This window comes from Eschrichtius robustus, chromosome 8 (genome assembly GCF_028021215.1).
Source record: "Eschrichtius robustus isolate mEscRob2 chromosome 8, mEscRob2.pri, whole genome shotgun sequence".
Taxonomy (NCBI): domain Eukaryota; kingdom Metazoa; phylum Chordata; class Mammalia; order Artiodactyla; family Eschrichtiidae; genus Eschrichtius; species Eschrichtius robustus.
In genome coordinates, this window is record NC_090831.1 from 83,617,292 (window position 1) to 83,635,345 (window position 18,054).

The window sequence follows — 18,054 nt, forward strand, 5'->3', positions numbered from 1 at the left end:
AATGGAATATCATTCAGCCATAAAAAGCAATGGAGTACTGATATATGCTACAATGTAGATGAACCTTGAAAACTTATGCTAGTGAAAGAACATAGAAACAAAAGGTCATATGTTGTATGACTGCATTTCTGTGAAATGCCCAGAATAGGTAAATCCATAGAGACTGGAAGTAGATTAGCAGGTGCCAGGGACTAAGGGAGGAGAAGGATGGGGAGTGATCACTTAATGCGTACAGGTTTCTGGCGAGTAGGGGAGGTAGGTTTGTAAAATGTTCTAGAATTATAGTGGTGATGGTTGCACAACCTTATAAATATGCTAAAAACCACTGAACTGTACACTTCAAAACGTGACTTTATGATATGTGAATCTCAAAAAATATTTCAAAAGATATATCTCAAAAATATTTTTTTTAAAAAGCACAGTGTTGAAATCTGAATTACCATAAATGTTTCAACGTCTGGTTGACTTTCAGCATCTCTGCCAAGCTCTCTGCCACTTCATCATCAAGTTCATTTTTGGTGAGCCTGGAAAAGAAAGGAAGTGTCGACTCAGGGCAGCCCTACCTGGCACCCACTCTCCACTGAGTTCACAGAAGCGGGATCCCAGCCTAGGCGTCTCCAGCTTATGCTGCTAATCACTTGCTGAGAACCCAGTAAACAGCCAGGCTCCAAGCCAGCCTCTGAGCCCCACAGACAATAAACGGAGGTTCATTTCTAGTGCAAACCCTTCACCCAAGCTCCTACTTCTTAGCCCGGCTGCTGCGGGGGGAGCCCATACTCCCTCCCCATCCTTGCTGAGCCCTCAGATCTCTCAGAAGACGGGCCCACAGAAAGCGAGGGGCCAGTGCCTGCTTCTCGGGTCTCCTCCAGCCGATAAGATCCCTTGAACAACACGGACAGTGTGTTACTAAACTCAGTCAGATGAAGACCTAGAAAAGCCTGCCGACTGCGCATTGAAATGTGTTCATCACTTTGCTCCGAGGCCAGTTATGAAGGACCCGAGTTCTGTGACTGAAAGTTCAGGAAGTCTCTCAGTTGTTCGTAAAAGCAGGAAGTGGTCTGGATAAAGCACAGAGGGCTAGAAGCTCCTGGTTGTAAAGAGGATTAAACCCTGTTGTGCCAGTGGATGAAAGAATTAATAAGGAAGGAGAAAGGAATATAAAGAACATTTAAAAAATCATTCCTTGAAGGGCAATTTGGTAGTGTCTATCCACATTTTAAAAGTGTTTCACTTTGGGCCAACAATTTGACGTCTAGAAATCCACCTTATGGTGTGCAAAGACATTACACACAGGTTCTATACATGCAGTATTGGTTGCAGTCTTTTCGGTCATAATGTAAGATGTGAACAAATTTCAGTATCAGTAGAGGCAGCCAGCAAAATACATTGTGAGTGTACATTCAAGGGACACTGTGCAACCTTTAGAGAGAATGAGGTAGGATGAAGAAAGAGGCAGAAGAGCATGGGGCTCAAGATGCTTTGAGCCAGACATGCCGGCTGGGAATGGCTTACTAGCAGGGTGACCACAGCACGTGGTTGAACTTCTCTGGGCCTGAGTTTTCTCACCAGCAAATGTGAACAGTAATGGTACAGCCCTCATAACACAGTTGTGAGAATGAGTTAATACATGGAAAAGGCTGAGAACAATGTGTGATGTACGGTGAGTCCTCAAGAGATGCTGGGGACTGACATTATTATTATCCACCTAGACCTGTGGTTCTCAACTGGGTTGACTTACCCTCCAGGGGACACTTGCCAATGTCTGGAGACAATTTCGATTGTCACAATTAGGGGTCACTACTGCTATCTAATGGGTAGAGGCCAGGGATTCTGCTAAACATCTTACAATGCACAGGACAGCCTCTCAACAAAAAAGAATTATTTGGACCAAAATGTCAACAGTGTTGAGATTGAGAAACCCTGACATAAAAGGACATGTCAAATATGTACAATATATGGTTGAGATATTTTTTATTTTTTAGTCACTTGCTAAATGCTATTCAGTTTCATAAGAAGAGTGATATTTATTTGAATATACATTCAAATGCTAGAAATAATTATATTTAGAAAGCATGAGGGAGGAGGTTCTTTCACTTCCTACTTTCCCGACTTCAGTGTCTTATATTTTTTTCAAAAAAGCATGTATTACTTTTCAAAATCTTTTAAAAGATTTTTTGAGGGGAAAAGGGAAATGCACTTACTGGCCAGCAGGTCTAGTATCCGAATTCTCATAATGATGACATTTTCATTAACTAATTTAGCCAATATCTCATGAGGAGGATACAGAGACATGTAATATAACTCCCTTTCCCAGAAGCAATTTATGATACAGGCAAGTAAATAAATAAAAATACGGTAAATGACCAAAAAAAGGAACAACCAAAAGAAAGAAAAAATGCATCACTTTCAGAAGGTAACATAGAGTTAACTAGTGGCCCTGGAGTGCAGAGAGGGAGCGAGGGCTGTGGGCTTCCCGTGACAGGTAACAGGTGAGCTGGAGCATGAAGGCCAAGTCCTGATGTGACTACCTGGGGACAGAGGAGGCTGCACGGGGGGTAGGCAGTTTAAGAGGAAGAAGGGAGAAAGTTTTGAGATAAGTGCATGAAAGTTGGACTCCTCAAGGCATATCTGAGGGTGTTCCGAGGATATCCTGACAGAATAGCTAGCCTTCTGGTTTTCCTGAGGCCTAGGGTGGGCAAAGAAGGCTAAGGTCTCAAACTCATGTTCCTGGGACCCATTCCATCCATTCTGTACTTGTTTGTGCTTCTGGGAATGGCTATTTTCTTCTCTAGGAGGAAATGAAATTATAAACCTTCCTTTGAGGAAAGGCCTAGAGCCTTTACAACGGAGAGGCAGTCTTTCAGTTAAGATTCCAGGCTGTGCACAGTCTGGAAAAATCCCTGAGACCCAACCGTTCAAAATGACTCTGGTTATTACCAGAATATTCTCAGAGATGCATTCTGCTGCAGGGCGCACGCGAGGCTCCTTCCTCCTTCTGTAGAAATGCCATTGAATGCGAGACTAGGAAGGAAAAACATTTGGGGTAGGTTATTAAAAACACGTCTACATTTGGCTTTGGTTTCAGCAACTAAAACGGCTGGCAAGACTCCACCTGGAGGTGGTTCCTGCCTGAGCTGACTTGAAGCAGGAAGCATAAGTGCCGGCCTCGCCAGCAGCCACTCAGGCTTTGCTACTCCAGAGCCCAGGACGAGGACGATCACGAGACTGCTCGAGGAGAGGCCACACAGGAAACGGGACATGGCAAGACCTGGTCACACGGGCTGAGGAGGCCTGGCGAGCTCTGCTTCGGCGGCTGACACCTTACAGGCGCCTGTCAGTGAGGCCTGGAGAAGTTTCCTCTGTTCTTGTAAGGAAGGAACTCTGCTACTGCCCCCACCGTATTAAACCCTTTGTCAGTGACAGGAAGGACACGGGCAACCAGGAGACCCCCGAGTCTCAGAGATTTGGCCAGAGGCCTAAAGGAGGGCCAGGGAGGACCAAGTCTTGTTTACAGAGGTGAAGGGTCCCCTCTTGTCCCAGCACCATCCTGAGAAATGAGGAAGGGGCAGGAATCTGTGGCCCAGTGTCTGTTTCAGTTTTGTCTGGACTGAAGAATTCCTCCCCAACCCCCAAGGGGCACGGGAAGACTGCAGAGGGGCTGGCAATGTCTAGTCTTGATCTGACTGGTGTGTGCACATGTCACATCACGGAGGTGAAAACTTAAGCATAATATACTGAACTGTATGCCTCTTCTATGTCGATAAAGACATTTTTAAAGAGAAAAAGAAAAACCACACACACAAATACCTTCCCTGTTAGGAATGCCAGCCACCCTCTTTCCCTTGGCTCCTCCTCTGGTAAAACAAGAGGAACACGGAATGACCAGGTTGGCCCTGAAGACAGCAGGTCTCAGAAGGCAGCAGTTACCTCAAGTTAGTCAAGCTGGGGTGGTTCCTCAGAGCCTCTGCAAAGGCCATTGCTCCTTCATCACCGATTTGATTGCCCCACATCCTGAGGGCAGAGGCAAGACAGTGAAAGTTACCTCATGCTCATCCCTTATTTTCTGCTCATGGCCATGGCATGTATACTCAACAGGCAGATGTTTCTGCTCCATCCCTGGAGCTGTGGCCTGGAGATGAATCCCTCCACCAGCCCCTTAGTGAGCTGCTCGGGAGGAAAAAAAGCAGTAGAAGGCTTGTGAACAGAAGTCAAATCAGACAGCTGCACAATTAGAAACCAAGTCTCACCCCTGAGCTTTTGGAGAGCTGTCAGTCAGAGCCTGAGCTCACAACTATCCCTGAAATGTCACCTGAAAGATATACAGGTTGGCGGCAGCTTGAAAGGAAGGCCTGTAGCGGTGCCAGACTCCCAATATCCATTTGACCCTGTGCAGGGGTGCCGGACATTCTTGAAGACATAGTCGGTCTTGCATGAAGCAAAGATCAGAAAGCACACTGAGAAAACTTATCAGCAATTTCCCTGGTATGTAAAGAGGAGGTGACCAAACCATGCTGTTCAGATTGTTGCAGTTTTGGTGGGGAGGTGCAATGACAAGCCGTATTCTCTCCCCCACAGTAGAAAGCCTTAGAGCATCTGGCTAAATCGCGGGTCTGCATGGTAAGACGTTGGGCTCCCATCCTGGCCCTGCCCCCCACCACCTGTGCATGCTTGGGTAATGCGTAGTCTCTGAGGTCTTAGTCTCCTCATCTGTAAAGCAGGAATAAGAAGAGCATTTCCTCATAGAGTTGTTGTAAGGATTAAGTGAGTTAATATATGCGAAGCACTCCAAACAGTGCTGAGCCTATAATAAGAGTCAGCTATTCCTAAAAGGCTGAGGGTCACTGTCTACAGAAAGCAAGTCTGCCAGGCCCGCCACAGAACTGGGGCTGCCTCAGCTACACGCTCTCACCAGGCAAGCGGCCTGCTGACATCCCTGCCGGTATGGCTTCTAAAACCCCAGAATGAGAGTTTTCAGCATTTTGCATAAAAAGTGTGTGTACTAGATAGAACTGCATGGTATCAAACTTTTAATAAAGTGGAAAACTACTCATGACATGAGATTAAGTGAAAAAAGGTAGAATAAAATTCTGTACAGATAGTTTGACGTCTACCATATTAAAAAAAATAGTATAGAGAGAACATACACTGCATGAGAGAGAGCAAGAAAGCTTAGCTGACCTCAAGTGTTGACAATAATTATTTCTGAGAAGATGATCTCCATTATACTGTTCATATTTTCCATAGTTTACAAATAAAATTATCTGTTTCTTTTAGAATCAGAGAAAAAATTATAACTATATGAAAAGCTGTAGTCTCCTAAATCAAAACCATAATGAAATATCACCTCACACCCATATGGATGGTTACTATCAAAACACCAGAAAATAACAAGTTGTTGGTAAGGATGTGGAGAAATTGGAACCCCTGTGCACTGTTAGTAGGAATGTAAAATGGTATAGCTGCTGTAAAAAACAATATGGTGGTTCCTCAAAAAATTAAAAATAGAATTACCATGTGATCCAGCAATTCCACTTCTGGGTATATACCCAAAAGGATTTAAATCAGGGTCTCAAAGAGATATATGTACACCCATGTACACAGCAGCATTATTCACAAGAGCTAAAAGGTGGAAACAATCCAAGTGTCCATTGACAGATGAATGGATAAACAACTGTGGTATATATATAGAATGGTCTATTACACCGCCTTAAAAAGGAAGGAAAGTGTGACACATGCTACAACATGGATAAACCGTGAGGACATTATGCTGAGTAAAAGAAGCCAGCCACAAAAGAAGACAAATACTGTATGACTCCACTTACATGACTCCCTACAGTAGTCAAATTCACAGGAACAGAGGGCACTATAGAAAGGTGGTTGCCAGGGCTGAGGGGAGGGGAGAATGAGTTTCTGTTTTGCAAGATAACGAGTTCTGGAGATGGATAATGGTGATGGTTGCACAACTATATGAATGTGGTTGCACAACTATATGAATGTACTTAATGCCACTGAACTGTACACTTAAAAGGTTAAGATGGTAACTTTTATGTTATGTGTATTTTCAATAAAAAATTGAATTAAAAAAGCCTCCAGAGACAAGGTGGCAGAGTAGAAGGATGTGAGCTCACCTCTTTTTACGAAAACACCAAAATTACAACTAAATGATGAACAACCATTGACAAAAAAATGCTGGAACCTACCAAACAAGATGTCCTACATCCAAAGACAAAGAAGAACCCACAACAAGACAGTTTGAGGGGTGCAATCGTGATAAAATCAAATCCCATACCCGCCAAGTGGGCAACCCACAAACTGGAAAACTATCACAGAAGTTCTCCCACAGGAGTGAAAGTTCTGAGCTTCACATCAGGCTCCCCAGCCTGGGGGTCTGGCAATGGGAGGAGGAAGAGGACCAGAGAATCTGCCTTTGAAGGCCAGCGGGATTTGATCACAGGAATTCCACAGGACTGGGGGAAACAGAAACTCCACTCTTGGAGGGCACACATAAGGTCTTGTGCACACCAGGACCCAGGGAAAAAAGCAGTGACCTCACCTAAGAGCCTAGGCCAGACCTATCTGCTGGTGTTGGAGGGTTTCCTGTGAAGGCAGGGGGCGGCTGTAGCTCACTGTGGGGACAGACACTGGTGGCGGTAGTTCTCGGGAGTACTCATTGGTGTGAGCCCTCCTGGAGGCTGCCATATTTTCACCAAGACCTGGCCCCACCCAATAGCTTGTAGGCTCCAGTGCTGGGTCACCTCAGGCCAACCAAGTGGGAACACAGCCCCACCCATCAGCAGACAGGCGGCTTAAAGTCTTCCTGACCACACAACTGCCCGCTAAACACACCCCCTGACACAGCCCTGCGCATCAGAGGGACAAGACTCAGCTCCACCCACCAGTGGGCACGAACCAGTCCCTCCCACCAGGAAGCCTGCACAAGCCTCTTAGACCAGCCTCATCCACCAGGGGGCAGACAGCAGAAGCAACAAGAACTACAACCCTGCAGACTGTGGAACGGAAACCGTGATCACAGAAAATTAGACAAAATGAGACAGCAGAGGAATATTTCGCAGATGAAGGAAAAAGATAAAACCTCAGAAGAACAACTAAGTGAAGTGGAGATAGGCAATCTACCCAGGAAAGAATTCAGAGTAATGATAAGAAAGATGATCCAAGATCTTGGAAAAAGAATGGAGGCACAGATTGAGAAGATACAAGAAATGTTTAACAAAGACCTAGAAGAACTAAAGAACAAACAAACAGACAATAAAATAAATGAAATAAAAAATACAGTAGGGGAGAGAGAGAAGATGGCGGAAGAGTAAGACGCGGAGATCACCTTCCTCCCCACAGATACATCAGAAATACATCTACACGTGGAACTGCTCCTATAGAACACCCACTGAACAGTGGCAGAAGACCTCAGACCTCCCAAAAGGCAAGAAACTCCCCACGTACCTGGGTAGGGCAAAAGAAAAAAGAAAAAACAGAGACAAAAGAATAGGGACAGGACCTGCACCAGTGGGAGGGAGCTGTGAAGGAGGAAAGGTTTCCACACACTAGGAAGCCCTTCGCGGGGCGGACACTGCGGGTGGTGGAGGGGGGAAGCTTCGGAGCCACGGAGGAGAGCGCAGCAACAGGTGCGGAGGGCAAAGTGGAGAGATTCCCGCACAGAGGATCAGTGCCAATCAGCACTCACCAGCACGAGAGGCTTGTCTGCTCACCTGCCGGGGCGGGCGGGGGCTGGGAGCTGAGGCTCGGGCTTCAGTCGGATCCCAGGGAGAGGACTGGGGTTGGCAGCGTGAACATAGCCTGAAGGGGTTAGTGCACCACAGCTAGCCGGGAGGGACTCCGGGAAAAGGTCTGGAGCTGCCGAAGAGGCAAGAGACTTTTTCTTGCCTCTTTGTTTCCTGGTGCCCGAGGAGAGGAGGAGAGGGGATTAAGAACACTGCTTAAGGGAGCTCCAGAGACGAGCCGCGGCTATCAGCGCGGACTCCAGAGACGGACATGAGACACTAAGGCTGCTGCTGCCGCCACCAAGAAGCCTCTGTGCGAGCACAGGTCACTATCCACACCTCCCCTCCCGGGAGCCTGTGCAGCCCGCCACTGCCAGGGGCCCGGAATCCAGGGACAACTTCCTCGGGAGAACGCACGGAGCACCTCAGGCTGCTTCAACGTCACGCCGGCCTCTGCCGCCGCAGGCTCACCCTGCATCCGTACCCCTCCCTCCCCCCGGCCTGAGTGAGCCAGAGCCCCCAAATCAGCCGCTCCTTTAACCCCGTCCTGTCTGAGCGAAGAACAGACGCCCTCAGGCAACCTACACGCAGAGGCAGGGCCAAATCCAAAGCTGAACCCCGGGAGCTGTACCGACACAGAAGAGAAAGGGAAATTTCTCCCAGCAGCCTCAGCAGCAGCGGATTAAAGCTCCACAATCAACTTGATGTACCCTGCATCTGTGGAATACCTGAATAGACAACGATCATCCCAAATTGAGGAGGTGGACTTTGGGAGCAAGATATATTTTTTCCCCTTTTCCTCTTTTTGTGAGTGTGTATGTGTATGCTTCCATGTGAGATTTTGTCTGTATAGCTTTGCTTTCACCATTTGTCCTAGGGTTCTGTCCATCCGTTTTTTGTTTTGTTTTTACTTAAAAAATTTTTTTTTCTTCATAAGTATTTTTTATTCTTTATTTTAATAACTTTATTTTATCTTTATTTTATTTTATTTTATTTTATTTTATCCTCTTTCTATCTTCTTTCTATTTTTTCTCCCTTTTATTCTGAGCCGTGTGGATGAAAGGCTCTTGGGGCTCCGGCCAGGCATCAGGGCTGTGCCTCTGAGGTGGGAGAGCCAACTTCAGGACACTGGTCCACAAGAGACCTCCCAGCTCCACGTAATACCAAACGGCAAAAAACTCCCAGAGATCGCCATCTCAACACCAAGACCCAGCTTCATTCAACGACCAGCAAGCTACAGTGCTGGACACCCTATGCCAAACAACAAGCAAGACAGGAACACAGCCCCATCCATTAGCAGAGAGGCTGCCTAAAATCATAAGGCCACAGACACCCCAAAACACACCACCAGATGTGGACCTGCCCACCAGAAAGACAAGATCCAGCCTCATCCACCAGAACACAGGCACTAGTTCCCTCCACCAGGAAGCCTACACAACCCACTGAACCAACCTTAGCCACTGGGGACAGACACCAAAAACAACGGGAACTATGAACCTGCAGCCTGCAAAAAGGAGACCTCAAACACAGTAAGATAAGCAAAATGAGACGACAGAAAAACACACAGCAGATGAAGGAGCAAGGTAAAAACACACCAGACCTAACAAATGAAGAGGAAATAGGCAGTCTACCTGAAAAAGAATTCAGAATAATGATAGTAAAGATGATCCAAAATCTTGGAAATAGAACAGACAAAATGCAAGAAACAGTTAACAAGGACGTAGAAGAACTAAAGAGGAACCAAGCAATGATGAAAAACACAATAAATGAAATTAAAGATACTCTAGAAGGGATCGATAGCAGAATAACTGAGGCAGAAGAATGGATAAGTGACCCGGAAGATAAAATAGTGGAAATAACTACTGCAGAGCAGGATAAAGAAAAAAGAATGAAAAGAACTGAGGACAGTCTCAGAGACCTCTGGGACAACATTAAACGCACCAACATTCGAATTATAAGGGTCCCAGAAGAAGAAGAAGAGAAAAAGAAAGGGACTGAGAAAATATTTGAAGAGATTATAGTTGAAAACTTCCCTAATATGGGAAAGGAAATAGTTAATCAAGTTCTGGAAGCACAGAGAGTCCCATACAGGATAAATCCAAGGAGAAACACGCCAAGACACATATTAATCAAACTATCAAAAATTAAATACAAAGAAAACATATTAAAAGCAGCAAGGGAAAAACAACAAATAACACACAAGAGAATCCCCATAAGGTTAACAGCTGATCTTTCAGCAGAAACTCTGCAAGCCAGAAGGGAGTGGCAAGACATATTTAAAGCGATGAAGGAGAAACATCTACAACCAAGATTACTCTACCCAGCAAGGATCTCATTCAGATTTGATGAAGAAATCAAAACCTTTACAGACAAGCAAAAGCTGAGAGAGTTCAGCACCACCAAACCAGCTTTACAACAAATGCTAAAGGAACTTCTCTAGGCAAGAAACACAAGAGAAGGAAAACACGTACAATAACAAATGCAAAACATTTAAAGAAAATGGGAATAGGAACATACATATCGATAATTACCTTAAATGTAAATGGATTAAATGCTCCCACCAAAAGACACAGACTGGCTGAATGGATACAAAACAAGACCCGTATACATGCTGTCTACAAGAGACCCACTTCAGACCTAGGGACACATACAGACTGAAAGTGATGGGATGGAAAAAGATATTCCATGCAAATGGAAATCAAAAGAAAGCTGGAGTAGCAATTCTCATATCAGACAAACTAGACTTTAAAATAAAGACTATTACAAGAGACAAAGAAGGACACTACATAATGATCAAGGGATTGATCCAAGAAGAAGATAAAACAATTGTAAATACTTATGCACCCAACATAGGAGCACCTCAATACATAAGGCAAATACTAACAGCTATAAAAGGGGAAATCGACAGTAACACAATCATAGTAGGGGACTTTAACACCCCACTTTCACCAATGGACAGATCATCCAAAATGAAAATAAATAAGGAAACACAAGCTTTAAATGATACATTAAACAAGATGGACTTGATTGATATTTATAGGATATTCCACCCAAAAACAACAGAATACACATTTTTCTCAAGTGCTCATGGAACATTCTCCAGGATAGATCACATCTTGGGTCACAAATCAAGCCTTGGTAAATTTAAGAAAATTGAAATCGTATCAAGTATCTTTTCCGACCACAACGCTATGAGACTAGATATCAATTACAGGAAAAGATCTGTAAAAAATACAAACACATGGAGGCTAAACAGTACACTACTTAATAACAAAGTGATCACTGAAGAAATCAAAGGGGAAATCAAAAAATACCTAGAAACAAATGACAATGGAGATACGACGACCCAAAACCTATGGGATGCAGCAAAAGCAGTTCTAAGAGGGAAGTTTATAGCAATACAATCCTACCTTAAGAAACAGGAAACATCTCAAATAAACAACCTAACCTTGCACCTAAAGCAATTAGAGAAAGAAGAACAAAAAAACCCCCAAAGTTAGCAGAAGGAAAGAAATCATAAAGATCAGATCAGGAATAAATGAAAAAGAAATGAAGGAAATGATAGCAAAGATCAATAAAACTGAAAGCTGGTTCTTTGAGAAGATAAACAAAATTGATAAACCATTACCCAGACTCATCAAGAAAAAAAGGGAGAAGACTCAAATCAATAGAATTAGAAATGAAAAAGGAGAAGTAACAACTGACACTGCAGAAATACAAAGGATCATGAGAGATTACTACAAGCAACTCTACGCCAATAAAATGGACAACCTGGAAGAAATGGACAAATTCTTAGAAAAACACAACCTTCCAAGACTGAACCAGGAAGAAATAGAAAATATGAACAGACCAATCACAAGCACTGAAATTGAAACTGTGATTAAAAATCTTCCAACAAAAGCCCAGGACCAGATGGCTTCACAGGTGAATTCTATCAAACATTTAGAGAAGAGCTAACACCTATCCTTCTCAAACTCTTCCAAAATATTGCAGAGGGAGGAACACTCCCCAACTCATTCTACGAGGCCACCATCACCCTGATACCAAAACCAGACAAAGATGTCACAAAGAAAGAAAACTACAGGCCAATATCACTGATGAACATAGATGCAAAAATCCTCAACAAAATACTAGCAAACAGAATTCAACAGCACATTAAAAGGATCATACACCATGATCAAGTTGGGTTTATCCCAGGAATGCAAGGATTCTTCAGTATACACAAATCAATCAACGTGATACACCATATTAACAAATTGAAGGAGAAAAACCATATGATCATCTCAATAGATGCAGAGAAAGCTTTCGACAGAATTCAACACCCATTTATGATAAAAGCCCTGCAGAAAGTAGGCATAGAGGGAACTTTCCTCAACATAATAAAGGCCATATATGACAAACCCACAGCCAACATTGTCCTCAATGGTGAAAAACTGAAACCATTTCCACTAAGATCAGGAATAAGACAAGACACTCTCACCACTCTTATTCAACATAGTTTTGGAAGTTTTAGCCACAGCAATCAGAGAAGTAAAAGAAATAAAAGGAATCCAAATCGGAAAAGAAGAAGTAAAGCTGTCACTGTTTGCAGATGACATGATACTATACATAGAGAATCCTAAAGATGCTACCAGAAAACTGCTAGAGCTAATCAATGAATTTGGTAAAGTAGCAGGATACAAATTAATGCACAGAAATCTCTTGCATTTCTATACACTAATGATGAAAAATCTGAAAGTAAAATTAAGAAAACACTCCCATTTACCACTGCAACAAAAAGAATAAAATATCTAGGAATAAACCTACCGAAGGAGACAAAAGACCTGTATGCAGAAAATTATAAGACACTGATGAAAGAAATTAAAGATGATACAAATAGATGGAGAGATACACCATGTTCTTGGATTGGAAGAATCAACACTGTGAAAATGACTATACTACCCAAAGCAATCTACAGATTCAATGCAATCCCTACCAAACTACCACTGGCATTTTTCACAGAACTAGAACAAAAAATTTCACCATTTGTATGGAAACACAAAAGACCCCGAATAGCCAAAGCAGTCTTGAGAACGAAAAATGGAGCTGGAGGAATCAGGCTCCCTGACTTCAGACTACACTACAAAGCTACAGTAATCAAGACAGTATGGTACTGGCACAAAAACAGAAATATAGATCAATGGAACAGGACAGAAAGCCCAGAGATAAACCCACGCACATATGGTCACCTTATCTTTGATAAAGGAGGCAAGCATATACAGTGGAGAAAAGACAGCCTCTTCAGTAAGTGGTGCTGGGAAAACTGGACAGCTACATGTAAAAGTATGAAATTATAACACTCCCCAACACCATACACAAAAATAAACTCAAAATGGATTAAAGACCTAAATGTAAGTCCAGACACTATCAAACTCTTAGAGGAAAACATAGGCAGAACACTCTATGACATAAATCACAGCAAGATCCTTTTTGACCCAGCTCCTAGAGAAATGGAAATAAAAACAAAAATAAACAAATGGGACCTAATGAATCTTCAAAGCTTTTGCACAGCAAAGGAAACCATAAACAAGACGAAAAGACAACCCTCAGAATGGGAGAAAATATTTGCAAATGAAGCAACTGACAAAGGATTAATCTCCAAAATTTACAAGCAGCTCATGCAGTTCAATAACAAAAAAACAAACAACCCAATCCAAAAATGGGCAGAAGACCTAAATAGACATTTCTCCGAAGAAGATATACAGACTGCCAACAAACATATGAAAGAATGCTCAACATCATTAATCATTAGAGAAATGCAAATCAAAACTACAATGAGATATCATCTCACACCGGTCAGAATGGCCATCATCAAAAAATCTAGAAACAATAAATGCTGGAGAGGGTGTGGAGAAAAGGGAACCCTCTTGCACTGTTGGTGGGAATGTAAATTGATACAGCCACTATGGAGAACAGTATGGAGGTTCCTTAAAAAACTAAAAATAGAACTACCATATGACCCAGCAATCCCACTACTGGGCATATACCCTGAGAAAACCATAATTCAAAATGAGTCATGTACCAAAATGTTCATTGCAGCTCTATTTACAATAGCCAGGACATGGAAGCAACCTAAGTGTCCATCATCAGATGAATGGATAAAGAAGATGTGGCACATATATACAATGGACTATTACTCAGCCATAAAAAGAAATGAAATGGAGGTATTTGTAATGAGGTGGATGGAGTTAGAGTCTGTCATACAGAGTGAAGTAAGTCAGAAAGAGAAAAACAAATACAGTATGCTAACACATATATATGGACTCTAAGGGAAAAAAAAAAAGGTCATGAAGAACCTAGTGGCAAGACAGGAATAAAGACACAGACCTACTAGAGAATGGACTTGAGGATATGGGGAGGGGGAAGGGTAAGCTGTGACAAAGTGAGAGAGTGGCATGGACATATATACACTACCAAACGTAAAACAGATAGCTAGTGGGAAGCAACAGCATAGCACAGGGAGATCAGCTCGGTGCTTTGTGGCCCCTAGAGGGATGGGATGGGGGGGTGGGAGGGAGGGAGACACAAGACGGAACAGATATGGGAACATATGTATATGTATAACTGATTCACTTTGTTATAAAGCAGAAACTAACACACCATTGTAAAGCAATTATACTCCAATAAAGATGTTAAAAAAATAAAATACAGTAGAAGGAATCAATAGTGGGAAAAGTGAGGCAGAAGAACAGATAAGTGAGCTGGAAGCCAGAATGGTGGAAATCACTGCCACGGGACAGAATAAAGAAAAAAGAATGAAAAGAAATGAAGACAGTCTTAAAAGAGCTCTGGGACGACGTTAAATGCACCAACATTCGCATTATAGGGGTCCCAGAAGGAGGAGAGAGATAGAAAGGACCTGAGAAAATATGTGAAGAGATAATAGCTGAAAACTTCCCTAACGTGGGAAAGGAAACAGTCACCCAAGTCCAGGAGGCACAGAGAGTCCCAGACAGGATAAACCCAAGGATGAACACACCAAGACACACAGTAATCAAATTGACAAAAATTAAAGAAAAAGAAAAAATATCAAAAGCAACAAGGGAAAAATGACAACATACAAGGGAACTCCCATAAGGGTGTCAGCTGATTTCTCAGCAGAAGCTCTGTAGGCCAGAAGGGAGTGGCATGATATATTTAAAGTGATGAAAGGGAAGAACCTACAACAAAGATTACTCTACCCAGCAAGGATCTCACTCAGATTAGACAGAGAAATCAAAAGCTTTACAGACAAGTAAAAGGTAAGAGAATTCAGCACCACCAGACCAGCTTTGCAACAAATGCGAAAGAAACTCCTCTAGGTGGGAAAGAAGCCAGCAACTTAAAACAACCTTGTACATATATAGACTGCCATATCAAAACCTCATAGGAGGTAGAAATAGAGACACAGATGTAGAGAACAAACGTATGTACACCAAGGGGGAAAGCGGCGGGGGGTGGTGGTGGTGGTGTGATGAATTGGGCAATTGGGATTGACATGTATACACTGATGTGTATAAAATTGATGACTAATAAGAACCTGCTGTATAAAAAAATAAATAAAATAAAATTTAAAAATTTAAAAAAACAAAAACAAAAAAACCTCATGGGAACAGCAAACCCAAAAACTACAATAGATACACACACAAAAAAGAAAAAGCAACCCAAACACAACTCTAAAGATGGTCATCAAACCACAAGAGAAGAGAACAAAAGAGGAAGGAAAGAAAAAAGATCTACAAAAACAAACCCAAAATGATTAAGAAAATGGCAATAGGAACATACATATTGATAATTATCTTGAATGTAAATGGATTAAATGCTCCAACCAAAAGACACAGACTGGCTGAATGGATACAAAAACAAGACCCGTATATATGCTGTCTACAACAGGCCCACTTCAGACCTAGGAACACACACAGACTGAAACTGAGGGGGTGGAAGAAGGTATTCTATGCAAATGCAAATCAAAAGAAAGCTGGAGTAGCAATACTCATATCAGACAAAACAGACTTTAAAATAAAGACTATTACAAGAGACAAAGAAGGACACTACATAATGATCACAGGATCAATCCAAGAAGATATAACAACTGTAAATATATATGTATCCAACATAGGAGCACCTCAATATATAAGGTAAATACTAACAGCCATAAAGGGAGAAATCAACAGTAACACAGTAATGGTGGAGGACTTTAACACCCCACCACTTTCATCAATGGACAGATCATCCAGACAGAAAATAGGTAAAGAGACACAGGCCTTAAATGACACATTAGACCAACTGGACTTAATTGATATTTATAGAGCATTCCATCCAAAAGCAGCAGAATACACATTCTTCAAGTGCAAATGGAACATTCTCTAGGACTGACCACATGCTGGGCCACAAAGCGAGCCTTGGTAAATTTAAGAAAAGTGAAATCATATCAAGCATCTTTTCCGACCACAATGCTATGAGATTAGAAATCAACTACAAGAAAAAAACTGTAAAAAACACAAACACATGAAGGCTAAACAATATGCTACTAACCAACCAATGGATCACTGAAGAAATCAAAGAGGAAATCAAAAAATACCTAGAGACAAATGAAAATGAAAAGCACAACAATCCAAAACCTATGGAATGCAGCAAAAGCAGTTCTAAGAGGGAAGTTTATAGCTATACAATCTTACCTCAGGAAACAAGAAAAATCTCAAATAAACAACCTAACCTTACACCTAAAGCACTAGAGACAGAAGAACAAAGAAAACCTAAAGTTAGTAGCAGAAAAGAAATCATGAATATCGGCACAGAAACAAATGAAATAGAAACAAAACAGTAGCAAAGATCAATGAAACTAAAAGCTGGTTCTTTGAAAAGATAAACAAAATTGATAAACCTTTAAGCCAGACTCATCAAGAAAAAAGGGCGAGGACTCAATCAATGAAATTAGAAATGAAAAAGAAGTTACAACAAACACCACAGAAATACAAAGGATCATAAGAGACTACTACAAGCAACTATATGCAAATAAAATGGACAACCTGGAAGAAATGGACAAATTCTTAGAAAAAGGTACAATCTCCCAAGACCGAACCAGGAAGAAATAGAAAATATGAACAGACCAATCACAAGCACTGAAATTGAACTGTGATTTTTAAAACTCCCAACAAACAAAAGGCCAGGAGCTGGTGGCTTCACAGGAGAATTCTACCAAACATTTAGAGAAGAGCTAACACTCATCCTTCTCAAACTCTTCCAAAAAATTGCAGAGGGAAGAAAACTCCCAAACTCATTCTATGAGACCACCATCACACTGATACCAAAACCAGACAAAATTACCACAAAAAAAAGAAAATTACAGTCCAATATCACTGATGAACATAGATGCAAAAATCCTCAACAAACTACTAGCAATACATTAAAAGGATCATACACCATGATTAAGTGGGATTTATCCCAGGGATGCAAGGCTTTTTCAATATCCGCAAATCAATCAGTGTGATACACCACATCAACAAACTGAAGAATAAAAACCATATGATCATCTCAATAGATGCAGGAACAGCTTTTGACAAAATTCAACACCAATTTATGATAAAAACTCTCCAGAAAGTGGGCATAGAGGGAACATACCTCAACATAATAAAGGCCATATATGACAAACCTACAGCTAACATCATGGTCACCAGTGAAAAGCTGAAAGCATTTCCTCTAAGATCAGGAACAAGACAAGGATGTCCACTCTCACCACTTTTATTCAACATAGTTTTGGAAGTCCTAGCTATGGCAATCAGAGAAGAAAAAAATAAATAAAAGGAATCCAAATTGGAAAAGAAGAAGTTAAACTGTCACTGTTTGCAAATGATATGATACTATACATAGAAAATCCTAAGGACACTACCAGAAAACTACTAGAGCTCATCAATGAATTTGGTAAAGTTGCAGGTTACAAAATTAATACACAGGAATCTGTTGCATTTCTGTACACTAACAATGAAAGATCAGAAAGAGAAATTCAAGAAACAATCCCATTTGCTGTCACATCAAAAAGAATAAAATACCAAGGAATAAACCAACCTATGAAGACAAAAGACCTGTACTCTGAAAACTATAAGATGCTGATGAAAGAAATCAAAGATGACACAAACAGATGGAAAGATATACCATGTTCTTGGATTGGAAGACTCAATAATGTCAAAACGACTTGGGTAGCCAAGGCAATCTAGAGATTCAGTGCAATCCTTATCAAATTACCAATGGTATTTTTCACAGAACTAGAACAAAAAATCTTAAAATTTGTATGGAAACACAA

General features: G+C 41.7%; 1 protein-coding gene across 3 annotated transcripts in view; it reads right to left on the minus strand.

Annotated features, from left to right (window-relative positions):
• NOD1 (nucleotide binding oligomerization domain containing 1) overlaps positions 1 to 18,054 on the minus strand; it is a 92,620-nt gene that overhangs the window by 16,667 nt on the left and 57,899 nt on the right. For all 3 annotated transcript variants that reach the window (XM_068549238.1, XM_068549237.1, XM_068549239.1), the window contains 3 exons: positions 3,928 to 4,011; positions 2,938 to 3,021; positions 441 to 524 (listed from right to left, as the gene is read on the minus strand). In XM_068549238.1, coding sequence (XP_068405339.1) covers positions 441 to 524; positions 2,938 to 3,021; positions 3,928 to 4,011 — 252 coding nt within the window. The remainder of the gene's footprint in view (positions 1 to 440; positions 525 to 2,937; positions 3,022 to 3,927; positions 4,012 to 18,054) is intronic.